At 43.8% G+C, this 25060-nt stretch overlaps 1 protein-coding gene and 1 long non-coding RNA gene across 13 annotated transcripts in view; both read right to left on the bottom strand.

Moving 5' to 3' along the window:
* The window catches only part of PIEZO2 (piezo type mechanosensitive ion channel component 2), a 310595-nt gene extending 302430 nt beyond the window's left edge, over positions 1-8165 (bottom strand). For all 12 annotated transcript variants that reach the window (XM_065053117.1, XM_065053123.1, XM_065053121.1 and 9 more), the window contains exon 1: positions 7919-8165. In XM_065053117.1, the coding sequence (XP_064909189.1) occupies positions 7919-7982 (64 nt within the window). In that variant the 5' untranslated portion in view covers positions 7983-8165. The remainder of the gene's footprint in view (positions 1-7918) is intronic.
* Positions 8166-16506: 8341 nt separating this feature from the next.
* LOC110355628 (uncharacterized) lies at positions 16507-21361 on the bottom strand. The gene is made up of 3 exons (XR_010470433.1): positions 21205-21361; positions 18495-18533; positions 16507-18083 (listed from the first exon to the last, which is right to left on the bottom strand). It is a non-coding gene; the product is annotated as an uncharacterized LOC110355628 (long non-coding RNA).
* Positions 21362-25060: the final 3699 nt, after the last annotated feature.

Genomic DNA, 25060 nt, shown 5'->3' with positions numbered 1-25060 from the left:
ATTTTCAGTCTCCCATGCAGCTCCTGAACAAGGGGCAGAATGGACCCTCTCTCTAATACCACACAAATACTTCAGTCTCAAGTTGTGGTTTTGTCAAGCTACATTAACAATTTAGCATCTTGGAAACAGTAGACAGAATATGCAATGTCTGTAATCTTGTGTTTTATAATATTTTGCCAAAAAGAGAGTGATTAGTGTATCACTCACACACAGGCTTGCTTCTTTAAGTTTTACTTCGTTTCCAAAAGAGTTTCCAAACTGATGACTACATGAATGGGCCCAGGGAAGAAGTGTTAAACTGCACTCTGTAATAATTCAAATAATAAAAATATAGCACCCTAAAACTCTTTATTTATGAGGGGATAGAAGATTTAGATAATCCTCATCCCTTTCTCTTCAGAAGTGGACAATTGATAGGAAACTCAGAGCTGTTAATTTCTACAGTTAATCTTAACAGTTCATTTTATGCCTTGCAAATGTTATTCTAAAGTGTTAGAGTAAATAGAACACTAGACTGTTGTTGATTTAAGTGATTATACATACTTTTTCCCATCCAAATGATTATTTACTAAGGCAACAAACTGGAAACTAATTAAAGAGTACTCCTTATTATTCACGGTGGAGTTCACCCACAGAATTCATTGCTACAGAATATTATCAAAGCCAACACCGCAGCTCGGAATTAAAGACATGAAAGAAATTAAGATGCAGAATAGCAACCTTCATGTGACATTCAGGTTTTATAACTGCCAAGTCAAGACGGGAAATGGACAGGTAAGACTCTCAGGAGAAAAGGAGAAGTACATTAATTCAACCACATCCTGAACGTAATGCATCAAAGGATACGCTTCTAACAAACGCACCAAAATAAAGATATTATACAATTCTGCTTGTGGAGGGTTTGTTTGGGTTTTGGGGTTTCTTTTAATATTCAAAATCTTAAGTTGGTTTATCTGACAAAATAAACCCCAGGATACCAGTTTCTCCCAGTACAAGAATCTACCACTCATATTTCAGCCAGCAACACCTGCCCTTTTTCTGGAAAACTTCTTATCTGCATGCTACCAGCTTCTGACCTTCAGAGATCTCCCAAGATGACAGCATGGAGACCTGTGATCACCAGAAAAAATAATGTTACAGAAAACTTTTGCCCTAGAAAGCAAATCTGGATTGATTTAGTAACACATATTGACCAGTCTCCTACAGCACAGGGAACAAAAAAAGCCCAAACCAAAGCATTTTACTAACTTAGCAAGTCATACTACCAGTATCTTTAGAACTGCCTAAAGATGTTACAGAGGCTTGTTACAATCTACTTGACTACACAGACTTTTTTTATTAATTAGCACTTGCTAACATCATTCTTCAAGACAGAAAGCGAACAGCCCATTTCAAACAGCCTGTTTCTTAGAGTGCTGCAGTTCAAGAGTAGAAAGTAGTTAGCGATGAGAAGTTATCCTCAAAATAAGATGCTTTAGCTTCACAAAGGCTACCATTTCAATGTAAAAAGAGGAAAGAGATGGAGAGGGGAAAAGCTGGACTGTGAACACCCAGCAGCTTTGCATACATGTGAAAAAGGTTTCACTCTTTTGAAGGACTGCATCATCTGAAGTCCCTCTCAGATACAATCTGTTTAAACATATTCCCTTCCAAGAGCCTTTTTAGCAGTGCCAGCCATTCTGAAGTCAGTGGTTTTGCCAGCCTTTGCTACTCCACTACTCCAACAAACATGCTGGTAAAGCTGCACCACAAAATTATTTTAGTCCTTCAGTGGTTGAAACTGCTGCACTCCATCTCCCCAGCCCATTGCCTTACAATATGTGTTTCCCACATTTTTGGACTTTTAGCAAATTACCTGATATTGAAGAGCACCATGGCTATACATGTACAAATGCAATAACAGCACCATGGTCTCCCTTGACCTCCCTCAGAAATATCCCCAAAACAAGTTATCCATTCCCAAAATACATACAGTTCTGTCATTTCATTTTATGATTTGACTGCTCTGATTAAAAAAAAAAAAAACAACAGAATAATGCTCAGTGTTGTACCTGCAGTTTAAAAGACAGAGAGGGAATTCCACGCGTGACACGATTTGCAGTTGACACCCATAAACTCCACTGCTACCAATAAAGGATTCAAAGGCTTTCCAGTTCCTACAAGTCACCAGGCAAGTTGTCCATTTTCTCCAAGTAATGGTGTCCAAATTTCCAGCGATTTCCGTGCCCAAGTTCAATACTGCCTGTAGAACAAGTTACCTATCAGGCAAGCCCTAAGCCTTGCAAATCTATAGGTTCTGGGTTTATCTATCTCATCTTAAACATTAAGTAGATTCAAAACACTTAATAGAATAGTGAGGATAAATAAGTAGAGGTGTTAAGAACTCAAGTAGAGACATTTTATACCTATTTTTTGTGGGATGCATCTTTAAATAGAGTTTCTCAGCCTGCATGCTAGGGGGAAGCAGAGACAGCCAGCCTGAGACAACTGTTACAGACAAGAGCAAGCACTGTGCTTGCAGGCGACTGCTGCCTCCCTGCTATCCCCAAAGCACTTTTCTCTGGATCTTAATTGACATGAGACGGAAGCTGCAGAGATTTAAATGACCTTTGCTTTTTGTGCACAAGAAAATCTAAATCTGCGCCCACAAACCTGGAAAATACTGCTCCTGCAAGACTGGCATCTAAGTTTGCTGTTTGGTTTTTTGATTATTGTTTGTTTGTTTGTTTGTTGTGTTTGGTTTGGGTTTTTATTTTTCCCAGCACACTACCCATGAAGGGGTTCCTTGGCTTTTTGTTGCTGTGACTAACATTTTTATGAGTGTTCTGGGACAACAACAACAACAGGGTTTCAAAATGTAACAGGAAGTCTATGTGAATCTCATGCTCTTCCCGATCATTCTTCTCAGTACATCATAATAAATATTCCCCAGTGCCACCATAATGACCAAAAAAAAAAAAATAATCAGTTTGTTCATTCTTTGTCTTTTCAGTAACTGGCTGATTTTAAAGCATAACAAGGAGTGCTCTCGCTAACTATGTGAAGTCTACTTCATTTTTTAAAATGTCAGCCTTTCAAAATAAGTATGTATACACACATATTCATATGTATTTACTGTCACATGTGTCGCTATGCAAATTACCTTCTCAGTCTGAATGGTCCTGTATCACAAATTGCTTTGTCATCGCCTTGACAACATCACCTGTACAGATTGGCACATAAAAGTCATTCAGTCTCCTGAAAACTGCAACACAATGTCATATTGTACCATCATTTTGAAATACCCACCTCCAGTGAAATAAATGATAAGCACCTAAAAGATAATAATCCATGCATGGCATGGTTCGGTGCCTCCACAGACTTGCCTTAATATTACAGAGTTGTCCAACTTATTCTAACTACACAAAATGTGAATAGTAATAATTCAAAGCATCAAAACATATAGGGAGGTATTGGATTTTGAACACTCTTGAAAACACATAATTCAAACACTATTTTCATACCTGCTAATGTAACACTACAGATATTTCCTCTCCGAGGTTTTCATCAATACTTGTTAATTTACAGATAAAAGTCAAAGAGCACCTAAGCATGCTGGAATCTACCTTATCCTTCCAAGGCAGAACAAGGACTGCAATCCTGCTGAGGCACTTCCAACAACTGAATATATGTGTTTTTGAAAATACTGTGTATGCTTTAAAAAATATCCTCTCAAACACATTTTTTATATCCTGAAAAGCCAATCATTCTGATTCATTCAACATTATTCATGGGTCACTGAAAGAAGAAATACGAGCAATTTCTGCTGTTTAGCAGGAGTTCAAAGATTTAGCTTGACAAGCGAAAACTTCCAGCTAATTTATGAACTCTGTCACCCAAAAAAACTCTGAAGTATTTTATTTTTACCTGCCATCACTGATACCTGTGCTCACCTTCCCCACCAAAAAAACGCAGCTTTCTAGAAGCTCCTACAATTCTTACTTCATCTGCATCAAAATTTGAAAGTTCAGAAAGCAAGTGTAACTTCTGGGAAGCACTTGGGCCAGGCAGCTACAATAGCTCACCAAAGACAATTTGCTGATAACACGCAATCCAGCAGCATCAGTTAAACACCAGAGACAGCTGTTCTCTCTAAGCACTTTTTTCCCAGTACTGCATTTGAAAATAATAATATTTTGCTTAAAAGAAAACTAATGAAATGTGTGAGAAGTAAAGCAATTGGAAGCGGAATAATTATTGTTATCAAGTGACGTAAACCACAACTTTGTGGTTCAAGTCTTTACAAACCAAAGAAAGCAATTAGCAAAAAATTGTTCCAATGCCTTATTTCAGATAGACAAATCACATTTTGCATGTTTCAAGTTCATACCAGTAACAAAAAAAATACAGGTTCATGCCAAGGTTTAAGCTTTAAAAAACAAAACACAAAAAGCCCACTTCCCACCACCAGTGCCAAAAGCTCCTTCTCCTCCATGTTATCATTTGTTTTTTCAGCATTGTACAAGTACAATACAGGAAAATATCACATTGCAGTAATCTCACCAGAAAAAAAAATAAGAACCAACTCTGTCTCTCTGTATTATTAGAGAACACAGGACTTTATTTGTGAGGAAGTTTCACATTACTGTGCCTTACCATTTAAGCTTTGAGTTCGCATCAGAATGAACGAGTTTTTATTGTGAAAATGCCATGATCAGCTGTGAAGTCATAAGCCTACAATCAGCTTTTCAATCTCCAAAGTCTTTCATTTCGTACATGTTAAACTTCCTGTCTTCAGCAGACACTCAAGACACGTAATTCTTGAGCTTTAAATGGCTACGTCTGGGTTTACCTGCACAAGATTACACTCTGCAGTGCTACAGACATAATCCTAAAAAGTTCTTAGAAGGAATTCTGTATTCTCAGGTATGTGGTACTAATTAATGGTTGGGAAAGTATTTCATATCAGCAAAAAGAACTAGCACTAGTATTTAATTTTACTTTTACACTAAAGTATTTAAAGTATTAAGGATTTAAAGCACTAACCATTTTTTAAAGTATTTAAAGAATCACCTTGCAGCTTAGCAGAGGTGTTATTTCTAACGAGTTGCCACAGCTGCCATTGCCCTCCACACACCTCGTCAGGGCTCTCCAATATAGTTACTTTCTACTCTTAGAAAAAGAAAAGCAAATTATACCACAGTGAGAAACTACAGTCATCTAGCATTTTAAAAATTACACACACACAGATTATGAACTGAAAGAACAATTCCGTATTTCCAACCTTTTGGCACAGCCAGACACAGTTATTGCCCAGACAGGGGTAGGAGACACAAGGCACCACTCTGCGCAGTGAGTCCTCGTGGCAGCTTTTCAACTGCGGATGTAACCTCAGCATAAGTCAGACAAAAAAACATCACTCTGATATATGAAGTCTAAAAAGCCTCTTTCCAGAAGCCCACTAAACACTTTCTTGATGCTTGGAAAGGAGGAGAGCATTAGCTCAGGGATAACTCAGGTGCAGATGCAAGAACAGTGGTGAAGCAGGCTGAACAAGGTTTCACCCTAGTGAGGACTCCGCTAACAGCTTGTAGAAAGGAAAATAATAACACCTACAGACACAGCATATTAAGGTAAGAAAAAAGCTGTTTGTCCATTTACTGATTTCCCCTCTCAAATCCAACTAACAAGATCACTAGGTCCAAAACCCAAGCTCCGCAGTGGGATTTCTTCTTCATTCTCAAGACGGGAAGTCCCTCCTTCGGGTTTTGTGTTTCGATTAATCTTCAGATGAGTAAGATTTATGACCATAAGCAACTCATGACAGTATCAGTTCTCACCGGTGTAAGTATTACTGCAATGCGAAAGGACCTCTGCATTACCGAACATCAGGAATCAGGACAGCAAAACAATTTTATTTGAACTTGTTTTGATACAGAAAGTTTGGCAAGAACCAGAGTGAGCACCTGAAAGAACAATACCTCTACTATTTTAGTATCATAGCTAGATATTATATTATTAGGAGTAATACAAACAAATTTCACCTGAATACAACTTGTCTTCTGGGATCTTTTCTTCTCCCTACATGTCTTTCCAACAAATTCATCCTCATCTATAATCCAGCCATCTTTCAGAAGATTAAAGAAAATGCGGACACTGCCCAACAGGTTTCAAATAGGGGTGACCTATGCCCAGCCCTGGCATCATCAAGACCTTCCTGGTACCACCAACCCTTGGCCTTGTGGGCAACCTGCCCCATCCACCACCACCCAGTTCCTCTGCACACAGCGCTCTTGCACACTGACCACCAAGGCACTGACACCCAGTAGTATGGGGATGGCCTCAAAGCAGGTGGGGGCCGCTCTGCTGCTGTGGGCCTGGGGAGCTGTGGCCTCCCTAGCCCCAGCAGTGGCCACCAACCACAGGTCCAGGCACCTGCAGGGGGACCACGAGCTTTGGAGAGAGTAGAAACTGGGTGCTGGCAGTGGGCTGAAAAGCTGCACCCATCTCACCTTTCCTACATCCCCGCTAACATCACCCACCACAATGCTTCAAACAAAGTGATGGGGGAAAAAAAAGGGGTATTTTCACTCCCAGTCCCTGAAAGCAAGAGGAGCTGCACACCATGAGGCACCAGTGAGCCGCTCGGGTCCTGCACGTCTCTGCCGGGGCTGAGCATGGGGCTCACGTCCTCCTCCCCGGTGGAGGTCAGAGGCAGCGAAGGGCACTTGAAGCCAGAGCGTGGGACATCTCCCGAGCTTTGGGGAAGGAAGATGCTGGTGGCCAGGCCACCACGGGGCTCCTCAAGGGCAAAGACCCGGACAGGCTGCGTGTTTCGGGGGGGCCGCTCAGCAGCCCTGTCCTGGGGAGCCGGTGAGGCAGCACGAAGAGTTGCACCCCCGGGGGTGGGAGACGGCGCCCGCAGCCCCGGTCTTGCGCGCACGCCTCCGGGCCGCTCCGCACGGCCAGGAAGGAGCTGGCGGCAGCCGGGACCGGCCCAGGAACGCCGTGGCGGCCGCGCAAGGTACGGCCGGCACCGCTCCGCCGCCCGCGGAACATGCGCGGCGCGAGGGGTTTTGAGGGGTTTCTTTCCGCCGCGTGCGTGAAGCGGGGACCATCCCGGGCCCCCGCTTTCCCTCTTCCTGCCCCGCAGCCCACATCGCCCCGGCAGGCACCAGCCTCAGGCGCGGCCGCTGCTCTCCGCAACCGCGGCTTTGCAGGCGGGCTCGCCGTCCTGCCGATCTAACGAGTAATCGTTGCTTATTCAGAGTTTTATTTTCAAATTGTGCGTAGGGCATGGATTAATATTAACATATTCACCCATGGCTGGACACCGCAGTTCTCCATCCAAAAATAATCCGTTTCTTGGATGGCCGCCTACTAAGTAACTCGATTTAATAAACCGAAATTTCTCTCTCTCGAAATAAGAAAAACCTCCCTCCTGAAAACCTCCGTGAATGAGAGAATTGGCCTTTCTGAAAGACGCTCGCACCCCGCTTTTACAAGGTACCCCCGAAACCCTCACAAGGCAGATGAGCCAGAATGCCTGGGGGTCGAGCGCTCTCTCACGCCTTCCCCGAGGATGCGGGGCGACGCGGGGCACAGGAGCCAGCGGCGATTTTTCCGAGTGAAGAGCCGCGGAGCCCCGCACACCGCTCCGCGCCGCGCAGCCGGTGCTCGGCAGCGAACAGAACCCCGCAACACGTGCGAGCCCCGGGCGCGCAGCAACAAAATCGTATCAGTAACAACACCAACAAATATCTAAGAAATAAAAGGTGAGCAACGAAGTTTAAAGTTTCTTGGGATAACAGCGGGAGCAGCCGCGAGGAAGGAGAGCGGCGCATCCCTCAAGCCCCCGGCCCCGCGGGCAGCGAGGACGGTCCCGCGGCCCCGGGACGCGCACCCGCCCGGCGACCCACCGACGGAGGGAGGGACGTACCGGCAGTGAGGCACACGGGCAGGAGCAGCCGGAAGGTGAGCCCGCACACCACCTCGGTGGCCATCGCGGCGGGGCGGGGATCGCGGCCGGCCGGCCGGAGAGCAGTCCCTCTCTGCGCGCCACTGCCGCTCTTAGGTCCGACCGTGCGCGGAGCCGCCGCGGCGGCGGAGCATCGCCCGTCACCTCCTCGCCTCGCCTCAGCCGCGCCGCCTCACGCCTCCCGCTGCATCCCGGCGGCAGCCCATGCAACCAGCGCCGCGCCGCACCCCCGGCCCGGGGCACGCACACGCCCGCCCCCTCGGGGCTCCCCCGCCCTCTCTCCCGCTCGTTTTCCCTCCCTCCTTCCCTCGGCCGGCAGCGCGGAGCGCCCTCCCCCCACACCCCACCCACCCCCCTCGCCGCCCCCACGGCACCCCACGGCGCGCGCCCCGCGCCCCCGCGCCGCGCGGGGAAACTTCCCGCGGCCCCGCCCCGACGGGGTCGGACTGTGTGCCCCTGCCTCCGCCCCGCTGCCTGCGCGCCCCCGCCGCGCCGCGGGGACCGTCCCGACGCCGCGCCACCGCCCCCGGAGCGATTCGGGTCCGCGCTCGGAACGCTCCGGTTTTTCTCAGCGCTTCTTCGGAGACTGCGTTTGGTTGTTTGGGTTTTGGGCTTTTTTTTGGTTGCTGTTTTCTGTTTGTTGGTTTAGATTTATGTGTGCGTGTGTGTGTGTGTTTTCGGGGTTTGTTTTTTTGTTTTTGTTTTTACTACAATATTACTTTCATTTGAAATTTCTTTTTCATGTAAAATTTTAAATTTTAAAAACTTTTTTTTTCTTGAGTGGGGGAGCAGTTTTCTGTAATTCGTTCATTTGTCACTCCAGGTTTCAGCAGCATGTTTAAGTCCACAAGAAAATTGTCGCCTCACACACACACAAAATAATATATATCCGGGGTGGCTGGAATGTATAGGGTGTTTCTGGAAAGGTTTTTTTTTTTACCCTTTAAAATACAGTGCTGGTTAGAAAATGCTGTGGCTTTAAAGGGGCAGTTTCAAGGCTTGGTGTGTCCTCATGTGTTTGCTGAATAAACCTAATAGTTGGGGTTAAAATAGTGATGCCATGATGCAGAAAGTTATTAATGGCATTATTAATACAGGTAAAAGTCCATTTAATCTTCAGGAATATATTACAATCCCTCCCACTTAAATGAGGCATGTTTAGACAGAATATCCTCTCCATGAGGGCAGTGCGGGAGAGAACTCTTTCATGCATGATCTGGAGTATGAGAAAGTGCGAGCAGTGACCCTGTGGTCCTTAACATAAGTTCTCAGTGCTTCTCCCTGGTGAAGGACCTCAATCAGTCTTAATTCAAATCTAAGAAGTCTTAATCTGCTCTTGAAGTCCTGGCTTTTTTTGACTCCTATAATTACATAAGCATCCTTTGCTTTCCCGTGCTTAAAAATTTTTTTTGTAGCCTTGTGGCAAAACCTGTTTGCAAACATAAGTGTGACTCAGAGAAAACGTAAAGGGCTGTTCAAAGAAAAATAAAAACTTTGTGTTGGGGGGATTCAAATGATACAAGTTGAGCCATGTGGACATCTGATTCTTGTTGCATAAATAATGGCAAATGTTTAGATAAGAAAATATTATCTAACAGGCCAATTGACTTTGATACTAGTATATTTGGAAAGTAAAGAACTCCAAACTTACATATATGAAAACACTCGGGGAAGCTAAGAAAAAATCAACTACAGATGCCAATTCAATGCACCTAGCGGGTCTATTAAAAGCTGGCCCCTCAAGGCGCTGAGCTTAAACCTCCTCTGAAGAGGCACAGCCTTTTCACACTCAGACGTGAGTGTGTCTGTGGAGCTTAAACATAACATCTGTCTGGGCAAGCAGAAGTTGTAATGAAGCCGCAGGACGAATGTGACACCTTAACTCAGCAGTGGGGGGCACAGCCCGGTGGGGACTTCAGTCTCCATCAGTCTCTCCCTTCCCACATCGGGGCCCGACACAGCTCACCCAAACGTCTCAACACTGCACCAAGCCTGAATATTTGATTTTCAGTCTTCTGGAATGGGTTTCTGTGCACACCGGTCTTTGTGAATAAGCCTAGTGATCATGTCTATAGATGGTAAAACACTAGGATCGAGTTGTACTTAATCTGCTAATGAAGTACCTGATCAGCCCACAGTCAAGTCAACCCAGGATTGTTTTAAGACCACAGGGTATGTCTCAAAAACTCAAAAGTTAGTAAGGAAATCTCCTTGCCTTAGAGGTACAAAGCAAGGAGTTAATAAAAGTATTCTGTGCATGTAAAATACATGCATAACTGTAATACTCTCTGCATTCTGGCAGCACATTTTCAGATATTGATAATTTTTTTTTTTACTCAGTCATTCAGATTCATTAAAGCAAGGATAAAGTGTCTGTTACTTTTATAGTACAATTATCAAACTGCTTCCTGAAGCACTGTAGTGTTTTGGAAATAATTAGTCAGTTTTCAGTACCTTGCACAAGGTATGAAAAGCAGAGTTAAATACATGTATTGAGTGGCTTCTTTCTTTTCTGCCAGGCTGCTCATCTACTGCAAAATCTATGCAGCCGCAGTGCCACCTTTTGGCTAAAAAGTCTTTCGTGTAACTGACAATATTTCTTCCCCACAGCTGCCAGGAGTTAACTGCATACATGCAATTTTGAGAGACCAATGAGACATCCATCGTCCAACCATACCTCTGTAGTGGTAAAATGTATAAAAAAATATATGAAAGCCTTACGAAGAAAGGCGTACACCTTCTATAGGTCAGCTGTTGACAGGAACAGTAGATGCGTTAACCTGAAAATTGGAGGAGCACTATTAGCCAGCATGGAAACAATAAAGCATAGGGCTCTGACTAAAATAGGCAAGAAAGCAAAACTGCACAGGAAAAGTATCTGCTGAATTAAATGTACATAATAGAGAACAACATCCAGAGGATAGCCAGGCGTTTATTTAGCTGATACCAGTTTTGCAAGTGACATAAAAAGAAATTTGAATATAAAACAGGAAGGCTGCTTCTTCCCTAAGGGCATACACATCAGTGAAAGCACTCCGAGGCTCACACAGTTTTTCTCTTTCCCTCTGCAAAACAGAGGAAATGTCCAGGCTGGGCGAGTTCTTCAGCTTACAGTAGATGTGCTCACAATGGATACAGTGATCTCACCACCCACCAGCATTTCTTCACCATCTTTTCCACTACCAGGATCTCAGCCCCCCATCACCAGGTGTGTAGCACCCACCTCAGGTGAAAACATTTTAGCAGCAGGGAGGTTGAGGAAGCCGTAATGAAGAGAGGGAAGAACTAAACATTTATAAAAGAACCAACTGCAGCTGTGAAGAGATTGGGTCCACCTCACCTTGTTGCCTTTACTGTAGCAGTAACTTGGAGGGATTTTGGAAAAACGTTGTCCCTGCTTCATCCAATATGCAAAATCAGTTGCAGTTAATAGGGTTCAGAGGCCAAGACACTTACTGGGGAAAAAGAAGTACAGAATATATTGTGTCACCAATTCTATTAGGTAGAATATAGTAGTTAGAATTGATGATTGAAATTAACTGTCTTGAACTGACTGGCTGTCCAAAATAGCGCTGTTTAGAAACATCTTTGAATTGCCTCACCTACCTTCTTTGTTTGACTTTTTGAGTCATGAACTCATGGCATTGTTTTAACATCCACAGACTCAGGATAATGTGTATGGACAAATACATATACACACACACACATCTATATTTGCATGCATATATGTTTATATTCATGCTCACACAGTCCATACAGTTGGCGAGCTCCATAAATGAGTGCTAAAGTAGCTGAAGAAATAAAACTCCCCTTTACGAAAAAGCAGCAAGGCCTTAAGTCCCACTGAGAGGCAGGAGAAGTTACTGAAGCCTTTTCAGGGCGATCACTGCTGTACAAAGCTGGTTTATATTTGTTATTCCTACAACATTAGAGTCTTGCTTTGGGGACCTGTGGGGAAGGAAATGGCTTTAACATTTACAGTGATGATTAACTAGTGTGTTATGTCTCTTGATCCATGCTCCCTGAGACTACATGAAAACGTCCTGCTCCTCTTACCTATTCTGTAAGTCCTCCTCCTGCTCAGCCCTGTCAGCAGCTGGGGGAACAGCCAGCACTGGCCCACCAGGAGTCAAGCAATTCAGTTTTTCAGCTTAGTTCACATTCAGCTCTGACTGAAGCTGTTATTGTTCACTTCCAGCATGAAGTCAGCTAAACTTCAAAATAACATTCAAGTTCATTTCTGGTTCAAGAAAAGTTAAAAAAAAAAAAAAAATTCAAGCTGATTTTTGGTTCAAAGTCAGTTTAACTCCCCAGTACCAGCAGTAGTCAGTAACTATTTTATCCTCTTAAATGATGAGCTTGTCTTGCCTTACAATAGAGAAATTCATTCCACTCAAATGTATGCTGAGTAGGCATCCTTAGAAATGTTTGGCTACCCCAGCAGAACAGGAAAGTTTTCTAGGAGCTTCCAAATTTCCCCCATGCTTGATTTATCTTCCATTCATTAATCCATAATTTCACCACCCATTTCAGCTGAGCTAGAACTGGGCACAGGGTCTGCAGAAAACTTTCTTAAGATCTGATGCACTACTAAAGGTCTGATTTTTTTCCTCTCCTAGCCTTCGTTAATCTTAGAATCACAGGATCGTTTAGGTTGGAAAAGACCTTTAAGATCATCGAGATCATCAACCATTACCTAGTACTGCCAAGTCCACCACTAAACCATATCCCTAAGAGCCACATCTGCACATTTTTCAAACACCCCCAGGGATGGTGACTCAGCCACTTCCCTGGTCAGCCTGTTCCAATGCCTGACAACCCTTTCCATGAAGAAGTTTTTCCTAATACCCAATCTGAACCTCCCCTGGTGCAACTTGAGGCCATTTCCTCTTGTCTTATCACTTGCTACTTGGGAGAAGAGACCAACATCCTCCATGCTACAGCCTCTTTTCAGGCAGTTTTAGACAGCAATAAGGTCTCCCCTCAGCCTCCTTTTCTCCAGGCTAAACAGCCCGAGCTCCCTCAGCTGCTCCTCATCAGACTTGTGCTCCAGACCCCTCACCAGCTTCGTTGCCCTTCTCTGAACTCTCTCCAGCACCTCAATGGCTTTCTTGTAGTGAGGGGCCCAAAACTGAACACAGGATTTGAGGTGGGGCCTCACCAGTGCTGAGTACAGTGGCACAATCACATCCCTTAGTCCTGCTGGCCACACTATTCCTGATACAGGCCAGGATGCTATTGGCCTTTTTGTCCACCTGGGCACACTGCTGGTTCATGTTCAGCCAGCTGTCAATCAACACCCCCAGGTCCCTCTCAGCCAGACAGCATTCCAGCCACTCTTCCCCAATCTGGTGGCGCTGCCTGGAGTTGTTATGATCCAAGTGCAGGACTCTGTCAACCAGTCTCCTGAACAGGCCAAAGTCTGCCCTCTGGAAGCCCAAGGCAGAAGTTCTGCTGAACCCCCTCCTTCTTTCTCCAAGAATCAAATCTTTATCATTTCATGATCGCTATGCCCGAGATGGCCTTCAACCACCACATCACCTACAAGTCCTTCTCTGTTTGCAAACAGGTCCAGTGAGGCACCTTCCCTAGTTGGCTCACTGACCACCTGTGTTAGGAAGTTGTGTTCCACGTGCTTCAGGAACCTCATACACTGTTTCTGCTGTATGGCGCTTCCAGCAGACATCTGGTAAGCTGAAGGACCCCACAAGAACAAGGGCTAGTGATTGTGAAACGTCTCCCAACTGCTGCTTTTGTCTGCCTCTTTGTCCTGGTTATGTGGCCTATAACAGATTCCCACCTTGATATCTGCCTTGTTGGCCTCCTCCCTTCACCATTCCTGTCACAGGGTCTGTCTAGAATTTTTGTCTAGCATGGTAAATATCTATTTATAGAAACTCTTGTTGATTGCTGATCTTATTCTGTTGGGTTTTACTATCTGATCAATTAAGAACCATCAAAACATTATTGTATTTACCTGAGAATAATAGGAGAGATCTGTCGCATACTTAAGCAGTTCTAGTTTAATTACATTTTGTAGGATGTTGAACCTGGCAGAATTCAAATGGTATCTTAAGGCATCATTAACTTTAGCTGCAATTAGAAAGGAAATATGTTCTTGACTACTGAGCATTTCCACATATATCAGAAATGAATCATTAGGACCAGCATTCATAATGAGTGTTTAGAAAAATTGAATTGTCTAGTAATCAGTGCAGAGGACTAACAAACCAGAGCTGCTGACTAAGCTGACGGAAACATGTCCCGAAGCTCCTCCTGAATGCATCATGTGGCTGAATCAATAATACAGGAAAGTTCTTTTGAGATCCATTAACAAGAGAGGCTAGACAAGGTGAAAGGAAAGTGAGATCTTCTTATGGAGCTCTCACATTATATATCTGTGAATTTACTCATGTCAGGAGCAAATTTTAGCAATCATACATGAATTATGTTTGCTTCTTGCACAACAAATATGTTTCAGCAGATGAGCCACTGTTTCGTTTGTTTGCAAGTTTCTTTTCTTGGTGGAATAAGAAATACAGAGTAGCTTCCACAGTGAAGGATTATAAGTGCTATTAATAATTTCTAATTAGATTATTAATATTTTAATATTTCTGGGGCAAATTATGCCATAGAATTTTAAGTAAAACTCTTCAGTAGTGGAAGAAAAAAAGTAGGAAAAATAATGCTAATTCAATATGCATGGCCACCTGCCTGCATGTAATGACATTTTACATTTGAAAAAGATTGTCCAAAAACTGAAAGGATTGTTCAATAAACAATGAACTATGAATTTTCCCCTGTGTCTTGAGTCCAAACATGAGCAGACTCACAAATAACAAACAGGCATGTCACATAATTAAAACTGTCTAGTATAAGAGCATAGCTTGTCAAGATTAATTTTCAATCTGAGAAAACCCACAAGAAACTTCCTACTTGTCCCTAAGAAAAATTAACCATTTAGGGTGTTTGTTAAATATACTTACATTTCAAGTGTAGTTTTAAGACAATATAAAAAGAAGTCTGTAACAATGACATAAAATACAATTATTCTTGGTTATGCTCTGTGGGTGAGATTATTGGCTTGACTCTGGCTAATTATGAAGTCATCATAAAGTAGACGATGAAATGAAGCGGTTCCAAGGCAGTCCTACACAGACTGTTGTAAACACGCAGCTATGCACCAGATCTGGGCTAGATGGAATGAAAACCTAAAACATTGCTCTGGACTCCTTTGGTAACGGCTGTCAGCTTTGCTCTGCCGTGGTGGTGATATGAGTTACATTCAGTTTAGTAGCCGGCAGAGAGCTGGGCCTTTGCATCACAGAAGCACCATCGCAATTTACACTTCTGCTGGCGGCATCAGCTCAGAGCAACGAGAAATGAGGCTGAGCAGGTCCCAAAGCACAGTGGACCAAAACCAGAATTCTCTGTGGAGCAGTATAACAGTAAAATAATAGATTTATTACCCAAGTGAAAGAACAGACGTTGATGCACACACCTGTGCTTCAGCCAGAACTCCTTCCTCCAGCTGAGCCTAAGCAATCAAGAAAACCACTAACTCCTCCAGGTCCTTAGTTCAGATCCAGTTCAGGCTGACTGTGATTGAAATACGTCATCCCTGACAGTTGTCAGTGGGCAAGCATGTCCCAAAAACACTCTTCCTTAGGACACACAGGGAGGGAGCACACCCTCCTAGTGAGACAATGAAATTACTCCAGCCTGATGATCTGGTTTGCGTTTCCTCATGTCTCTTCCACCTCATCCTTCCATGCCTTTCTGCAGAGCCTACTGTTGCAACATCCTTCCTCCAAGAGGACTGGAGGAATCCTCTCCCTTTTCTCCCCTTTAAATGGACACTGAACAAGTCCTTCTGAATCCTGTCTGTATTGCTACCAGACCTTAGGCAGCCTCGAGCAGCTCCACAATGTTAAGGAAGCAAACGGGAATTTTAGGTTGGAAAGGGACATGGCTTCAGGAGGGCTCTGCCATCACCTAACCAGTGAGCAGAGACACGGCCCTTCCCCTCTCCCCCTTTCTTATTTTTGTGTCCCTGCAGGATAAAGCACCTTGAGAGAAGCCCTTGGCAGCCGAGAGACTGGGCTTGGAGGAGAGGAGCAAAATGAGGAAGAGGGAAGGGAAGGGAAGGGAAGGGAAGGGAAGGGAAGGGAAGGGAAGGGAAGGGAAGGGAAGGGAAGGGAAGGGAAGGGAAGGGAAGGGAAGGGAAGGGAAGGGAAGGGAAGGGAAGGGAAGGGAAGGGAAGGGAAGGGAAGGGAAGGGAAGGGAAGGGAAGGGAAGGGAAGGGAAGGGAAGGGAAGGGGAAGAAAATTATTTGTGTGCACACGTGCATGTGTGTTTCATGCCTATATTGGGTAGGAAAGAAGGACTCGAGAAGCAGGAAAGGAAGCCAGCTGGTGAAGAGCTCCAGGCAAAAGAGAGAATACCTACCTGGCAGGGCTCTTCCTTGCAGTGTATTTTAAAAACTAACAAATTTGGATAGGTGTATCTGACCCCAGAGTAACCAACAACAGAAAAACAAGTAACAATAATTTTCCATTCCAATGAGCAGTGGTATAATTAGATAATAATGCTAGAAATTTAGTCCACTTTGAGGTGAAGGGGAAAAGTCATGTATGCTGGCTGACAGGTCAGGAAAAAAAAATGTCACTCTGTTAATTCATTTACAGGGTCTATTTCTGAGGTTAGACAGACATTTCTCAAGTAGCAAAAATTCAGCAACTCTAAAGAATTATCACTGAACTAAGGAGAGAATTGAAATATGAGATCTCAAAAGTCCTGTTACACCAGGGACTGGGCAGTGCTCCCCTGCTCACCTCCTTAATGACCTGGACAACAGGCATGGACTGCAAACTCTGCCCCAAGCCAAGGAGTCAAAGCTGGCACAGGACAAGCACATTGGCCAGTGCGAGAAAACCTGTAAAGCCACTGCTGCTTGTAACACATCTGCTTCATGGCATGAGAGGATACGTTTGTCTTAGAAAAACACTGCGTTCATTCATAAGAGGAAGAACGCTGCTGGAAAAGGAAATATAAAACTCATGCAGCACATGGCTGAAGTGCACAGGGTGGAAATCTAATTAATATTTTTGTTTGAAAAAAGCTCAATTCTAACTCTTCATTCAGACATCAGTTTGATTCAGCATTGCAGTATAGGCTACAAAATAAAAATGCAAAGAATCTAAACATATATTCCTATGTGATGGGGTACAAACTGAAATCTAGATGTCAAATCGATCCAGGCATGTGACCTGGAAAAATACTCTGGATCCCACACAGGCACCTCCAAACTGGTTTCATTAAATAAATAAATAAAATTAAAAAAAAAAAAAAAATAAACAGATGCAGCCCTATTTTTAGTGTTTTGCAATGGCAGCTAGTGGAGGCTCTTTTCACTACTTCTGCGTCTTTGGATTATTATCCAGAGGCATTAGATTTTCCATTAGCATTACAGAGAGATCACAAAGAAAAAGTTTTGGATTCCATTCTGTGAACACATCCCGTAAGCTAAGTATTGAGGATTTGTCCCTATGCTACTTGTTCTTATATGTTATCCCATTAGCTCTGTATTTTTCTTCTCCAATTATATTTCTGAACTCAAATTTTCTAAAAACTATCTGAAAAAAAAAAAAAGACAATACTCACTGAGCACACTGTTGGATCTGCCCAGTAGAAATGGAAATCCATGTTTAAATATGGCAAGTGGATTCAATTTGTGAGTAGAGTCCATCTTCAGAGGAGCACAAGGGGCTCCACACTATCAGCTTCAAATGTTGTTGTGCATCTCTCTGACACTGTGGGATTTATAAACCAGCTGCTCAGGGGTTTTCTTTTTTTTCTTCTCAGTCTGCAGAGAGGTGTGTTGGGATCCAGGCAACATGTGTGTGACAAATCCATGAGGCATCTGCCTGAAAGTGGCACCAACAGCAACAATGCAGGCACAAGTCTTTGCATCTGTCCTGCTCCTAGGGCCCTTGTGCAGGTGGCTCCCAGCCGCAAAACACACACGACGCATCAGCAGTGAGGCCAAAGGATCCGCACTGCTACAGCTTCCTTGGTGCTTGTGCTGCTGCACATACCTCTGCTCACATGGCGACCGGTTTGGTTACTGAGGCAAGCACATGTAAATATGAGATCTGTGATAAGTTTTACATACGAATGTCCTATAGATATTTTCATCACTCAACTTGGGAGCCCAGTCTTCCAATAAAGTAAACAGAGGCACCTCCAGAGGGCAACCCAGAGCATATAATTAGGTGACAGCTGGGCTCCTATTTTGGGAATGCTGGCTTTTTCTCTGAAGATGCCCACCTCTCCCTCCACTGACTCCTTAGCAAGACCAGAGGGATGACAGTGGGTGCCCTTCCTGGCTTACACGCCCACCACCAGCCCTTATGGGCAGTAGGGCAGCAGGCTGCCAGCACTCCCCAGCTCCTATGCATAGTAGCATCCCATGCTGTCAGTTTTCCACCATTAGACCAGAGCCCTGAGTACCTGACGTTAGACTGTGCAAACTCACCCTTTGCATCCTTGCCTCTTCTTGGTCAAACCACGTCAACTGGAAAGAGAAATCAGCACATCAGCAATCAGCACACTCAGCAACATATTTCAATCAGCCCAGAGCAACATACACGGTTTAGTTTGGACATTAAGGGGATTCCTGACTTTAGAGCAAAATGTCTAACAATGGAAAATTAAGCTCAGTGGCACAGCATTATCCACATGTGGATTTCACCTGAGCAGCCAAGCTGATTACTGTATTTTTTTTGCAAAACTCTGCATGGACTTTCTGCAGATTACAAACGGTCAACATCCCGCTGATGAACCTCATTATTTAATTTGCAATCACTTCTTCTACATGTTCAGAAAAATCCTGAGCAATTATGAAGAGCATAGTGACATTTTAACTAAAGATCAGTTGCAATATTCTGTCCCTTTCCTACAAATTTCCTTCAGAAAGGACCCAAAAGTGATTAAAAACAAAACAAAAAGTTCTTCTTGGGACTAGAAAGGCAAATCAGAAAAATAGAGGGAAAAATGCCTAGAAAAATTTAAAAAACAATACTGCTCTTACCGTGTGGTATATTTTTATTTCCATAAGGAGGGACATAATTGAGCCTAAGGCTTATCGAAGGTGATAAAAACTTGCTGGCTTTTGTAGTTAAAGGACACAAAATAGCAACCCAGTCTAAACACTGTCACTAGTCCCCCTGCACACCAAAGTGAAAGTAACCCCATATGGTAACCAAGACAAGTGGGCTGGATGCAGGATTTGGCCTAGACCTGGGGCTGGTGCCTCCAGAACTACAGTGAGGTGTCTGGCTCAGCTACTCTGAGCACAGAGTAAGAATGAGTCGCTTCAAATCTCACGCAAATTGGAGGCAGAACTGATCTTGATCATTCTAGGCACAAGGCAGGAAGATTTGCTCCTTCCCCTTCCCTTAACTTCTGCTCCTTGCACTTGCAAGTATACATGAGAAGGGAAAAGTCCTTCCCCTTCTTCCAATCACTTCTGTGTGTTTGCAAAATAGCCACAAAGAGCTTTACAGTGGTTATGTTCCAGGCCGTTCTCTCACTATTTTCCATACCTATATTGAAGGGGCTTCTGTTTATTTACAGAGTACAGAACTAAAACTCATGGAAGAGCATGAGAGCTTTTTAGTTGGAATCAAATTTTTATTAAACATATGGTGCATGTCTCTGCAGATGAAAACACAACAGACAAAAGGAATGAGCTTCATTTTCTATTTAGAGAAATGTTTTCCCTTATTCTCTCCTGTCTGATTTGTTCTGAAGCTTCTTCCATGCAAGAAAAGCTTTTACAAACACAATAATCAAATGGCTCCTTGCTAAATTTGTAATGACATAAAAAGCTGTGAAATGACTCAAAAGCATCTTTTAATAATAAAACAACTATTATCCATATACAGCTCATGGCTATTATACTTCTTAAACCACAATTGTGGGGAAAATTTCAGTTCTCTTACTTTAAAATATACTTGTAAAGCAGTCTAAAACTAGGAAGAGAATTCCTTATGAACCACGTTTGGTTTGTACTTTCCCTGCATACAGGCTGGAGTATTTAGTGAAATACATGCTTTTAAATCAGTGCAGAACTTCTAGGTGCCAGTGCTGACTGCTACCTGAGTGTAAGAAAATCCTCAGCAACATACTTAGGGCTTAGAACCAATTTTTAGAAGCAAATCAATGTCCAATGAACAAATTCCTCAAGCTGCAGGGACAGAAGTAGTTGCACTCCTTTTGTGTGTCTGTGAAATACGTTATCACCTCGGAGACATTGCATATCTAGGAGGGGTACATGCTATCCATCACCTCTGCAGTAATGTGGCTTGTTCATATGGGTTTACACTAGGGAAATGTCTCCAAGTCTCCCCTCTTCCCCCTTTACTACCTGCCTCGTACCCAGTCGCAGATCACCAGGCACACCCACACAATATGCAGGTGCCAACCATTAAGGCATAGAGGGAGCATGTTTGAAAGACCAGTGTCTTTAAACCAGAGTTCAAACCCTAAGCAAATAGCTTGGTGCAGCTGTGCGTCTCCACGATGAGCTGCTGGAATAAGGCACAAAAGCTGCTAACATGATCAGCAGTTGTACTGTACCGGTCATGTTCAGACCCGGGCTGCCGGATCCAGTGTCACAGGAAGACTTACATTTATATTCTTGCAGCACTAGTACTCAGAGACCATCTAGTCAAGATCACAAGACAGGAATGGTTTAGCCTTGACATCACTGGCAATTCTAAAATTGAAAAGGGTTTGTTGTTTTTTGCCCTCCCTTAGAGAATTATTCCCAATATTTTTAAGGAACTGTCATTTCCTGTAAAATAATGTTTATGGTGGCAGGCTCTCAGTCTTTCTGGTGTTGTTTTTTTTTTTTTTTCTCACAAAGTTATTATTTATTGTAGCTGTTCTTTGTTCTCTGTTTTTTTCTGACTTTCAGCAGGGCTGCCCCACGCCTTTCAAAACTGCAGAGATTTTACAGCGGAGTGGCTCAGAGTCATTTCAATCAGTTTAAATGAATGCTGAAAATGCCAACAAACTTTGGTGCCCATTTTAGAGAAATTGTAAGGCAAACTTGAAATGAAAAGGACGTTCACGTTATGTCCCCTTTCCATGCCCTCTTCTTCCCCTCCAAAAGCACTGAGCATTAAAGAAGCTCCGTGCCATGGACCCGTTTGATTAAATCAACCCAGTTCCACCTTTACCTCATGTCTCGTGCAGGAAGCTGCTGCCCAGTTGTAAACATAAGGCAATCCACAATGCCAGAATTTAGATCTAAATTTCCTTGAAGGAACTTATATCAGCATGCCAGGTTCATCCTGATGAGAAACCAACAGACTACATGAACGTGCTTCTGAGAATAAGGACTTGCCTTGGCATTTTCAACCTTCTGGGCTGCAAAAGCAGTAAGAGGAAGTTATTTGGCCCATTCACCCCCCTCATTAGTAACGCCCTTTCCAATGGCTGCAGAAAACTGTAAGAATTGCTTATGATGGCAAAACATGTGCAATTTGGTAATGCAGTTTGTGGTCACCAAAAGGAAATCCCATGACAACAATGACTTCAGGGAACAGGTTATGGCTCAAAGAGATGAAAGAAAGGAATGAAAGACTCAAGTTCTTCACTTTCCCCAGGAGAGAAAACATTCACCAAAAGCATATTGTGATCAGCAACCCACTGGAGCTGAGATACCAAGTGCGTTGGGTCATGAAAGGTGCTGACAGCATCTCCCCAGAATGTGAAGTGAGGGGGAATACAGGCATAATATTCTGCTAAGTTTTACTAGGAAACACAGAGACAGCAGGCAGTGTTCTCCCACATCCCCTCTGCTCTCTCTCACAGACACTTCCTTTGTCCCTACCAGCTGGGTTATTAACAGAATATTGTTTTTCATTCCACTTCTCCTCCCTTTGGGCTTTCCGTACTTCTGGTCACAGAGAAGAAGGTAAATAAACCTTTTTAGTTATATAGTCTGTCAGAATTTTTCCACGCTCACCCAATTTATTAGATTATTTTTCTACTTCAAATTTATTTTTAACCCCTTTCCCTCACACTTAGTGTTTTTCAGTTTGAATCTGAATGTACCAATAGAAAAGAGCATGACCCCTTCCCTACAGAAATCCAGAAACAAGTCTTGCAAGACACATTTTACGAGACTGTCAATTTTTCCCTTTCTGTAGAACTGATGTTTCTACAGATCTGAGAAATGGTCCAAAAAAGGAAGATACTTAGCATTACTTTCAGCTGTGCAAAATATTGTAGTTTTCACATCAGAGAAGCAAATGCTTGAGTTCCTTGTCGGATGACTTTCACAGAAGTAGAAAATACACTTCTTACTTTCCAAGTGGACTTAAAATGTCACTAAGTTGATGCTCCACAGACCAAACACTGACTACAGAGGGAAAATATAATTTGGTGTATTAGCTTCCAGACTAGCACTACTTTAAATTTCGAGCTAAGTTGAATTGGTGCTGAAATGTGTATTGCTACATGACTCCAGGAAAACAGCTCTTCCAGCCTTGGGGCATTTTAAACATAGAGCATGGAGTCAACCTATGTAAAAGACTACAAAGAGAGATTCTGTGCTAAGTAAGAAATGAATTTGTAATTTGTAAGCATAATGGCTCTTATACAGGGAAGATCAAATAATAGCTCTTTTCTAGATGTATGTGCATGCATATTTTCATTCGTACCATCCAGTTTGGGATTATTCCCTCTGTGCTTGCCATTCCCTGAAACTACCTCTTCTCCATCTTTTCCAGAAGCATGAAACAGCTTTTCCACTTCTGAGAAGAATAGGTAACCTTCTTGTAAAACTCTGAACATTGAAATACATATTTCTCCTGTATGTATATATGTATATATATATATTTCTCCTGTATGTATAGACATACATAGTAATAGTCTGAGAAAGTGATGACCTCTCTAGAGATTTTTAAATGACAACTTACTGCTGCCAGCAGTGGGTGGGCCAACTCTATTATGACTGCATTCAGATTCAGACTACATCGTGGTGCCTCCCTCCCTCTCTCTCCCTCCCTCCCTCTCTCTGTTCTCCAGGAGAAGTAGTTCAGGTACAGAGCCAAGGGCACTTACCCACTCCAGAAGCTCACTTTCAAAGTCCAATGCTTGGACAGATCCTGACAGCACTCATGTCTGTACCCAACAAAATAGTGCTTTTGGCTAAAAGCAGTAGACAATGGAGGCTGAAAGTACCAGCCTCCCCCTCCCCACTTCCCCAGCGTACTGTCCCTGCACGCTGGTCCCCAAAACCACAGAGAGGCAAAGCAGAAGCAGGTACAGCGATTGTAATTGCTTTTTTGTAATGACCTGTGAGTCTGCTTTGGTCTCCCTCTCCAGAGCTGCCTGAAAGTGTTGCCTCACCGTGATTCTGAATCCCATTTCAGGCTGCTGTTATAAGGAAGTGATCTGTATGCAATGCAACCCTCTCCCTGTCCCGCTCCAGCCTGGAGCAGGCAATCCTTCTGGGAGTTGGCCTCAGCCCTGCTGCACCTTTCAAAGCCTTTGCACAAAGGACAGGCTGAGAGAGTTGTGGCTGTTCAACCAGGACAAGAGAAGGCTCCAGGGAGAGCTTACTGCAGCCTTTTAGTAGTTAAAAGGGGACTGCAAGAAAGATGGGGACAGACTTTTCAGAAGGGTATGTTTCAACAGGACAAGGGGTAATGGTTTTAAACTAGAAGAGGGGGAGAATCAGGTTAGACATGAGGAAGAAACTTTTTACAATGAGGGTGGTGAAACACTGGCCCAGGTTGCCCAGAGAGGTGGTAGATGCCCCATCCCTGGAGACATTCCAGGCCAGGCTGGACGGGGCTCTGAGCAACCTGATCTAGTTGAAGATGTCCCTGCTCATTGCAGGGGGGTTGGACTAGATGACCTTCAAAGGTCCCTTCCAACCCAAACTATTTTATGCTTCTATGAAAGAGCTAAGAGACAGATGGCCAGAGACTGTTTGCTCTGGTGTCTAAAAGCCTGCAACTTTGATAACAAAAAGGATTGGTGAGATCAGGGACACTTTGCTAAGGTCAGAATCAACCCATTAGATACAGTTAATATATTGCCAAATTTAACAAAACATATATGCAAGAAATATGCACTTGACTTCCCTGACCGGCTGCAGAGTCCTTTGTGCTGCTGCCATTGTGACCAGCCCTACCCCTGGTCTGTGTCCCCACAAGGCAATGTCCTACCCACAGCTCCTGTGGAAAATGGGGCCCAGTGGAGTGGCTGGAGGGGACCGGGCAATAGCGGGGAGCCTGAGCCCTCACCGCATCCTTTTGCAGAAGCTGCAATACAGCAGCTGTGGATTCATCTGCAAGGGGCTTTCTGGCATTCACGGTAGCAGGAGAGCAGAAGCCAGCATAGCTGTGACAGCCAAGGAGCTACCGACAAAACAGGACAAATCCCCAGGGATTGCTTCAAATGGCACATGGGTGACAGCAGTGATCCTAGTTTAGGGACAAGCCTGAAAACACTGACAGAGTGACACAGAAGAAATCTCTTCAAGATGAAAAACCCGCCCTTCTCCTTTAAATCTCCCTATTGTCTCCAAGGGCCCAGCTATCTGTCGTGAACACCAGGGGCAGGCAGCACTCCGGCCATTGGGCACACTATTATAATAACTGGGTTATTGTTGTGCCTGTTGGAGCTGAGCATAGAGAATTCACTGAATATTTGGCTCTAGCACCAGTCTTTTGGTGGAGGAGGAGAATGGTGGTGAATAAAAATATCTTGGAAACCAACTGGCTCGATAAGAAGAGCCTTGTAGGAGGCAGAGAGTGGCCCATGCTCAGTGCTTCATTCTCCCCCTCCGCTGAAATACTTTGATTGCACAGTCCTCTCTGCATGATCAGGAAAGAAATGCCTTTGCTGTCAGGCAGCTTGAAGGCCAGCCAGCTCGCAGTCTGGCATTCCCAGGTTAAGAAGGCTGCAAGAGACCTTCTGCTACTTGAGTCCATTTTTAGAACAGAGGCACTGTTCCCTGTCAGCATCACTGGGATTGTCAATAGGCAAGGAGATAAAATAGACTAGCACCTTGCTGCT

This window comes from Columba livia, chromosome 2 (assembly GCF_036013475.1).
Source record: "Columba livia isolate bColLiv1 breed racing homer chromosome 2, bColLiv1.pat.W.v2, whole genome shotgun sequence".
Classification (NCBI taxonomy): Eukaryota; Metazoa; Chordata; class Aves; order Columbiformes; family Columbidae; genus Columba; species Columba livia.
Note: the sequence above shows the minus strand (reverse complement) of the source record. Positions and strands in the feature narration are given on the sequence as shown.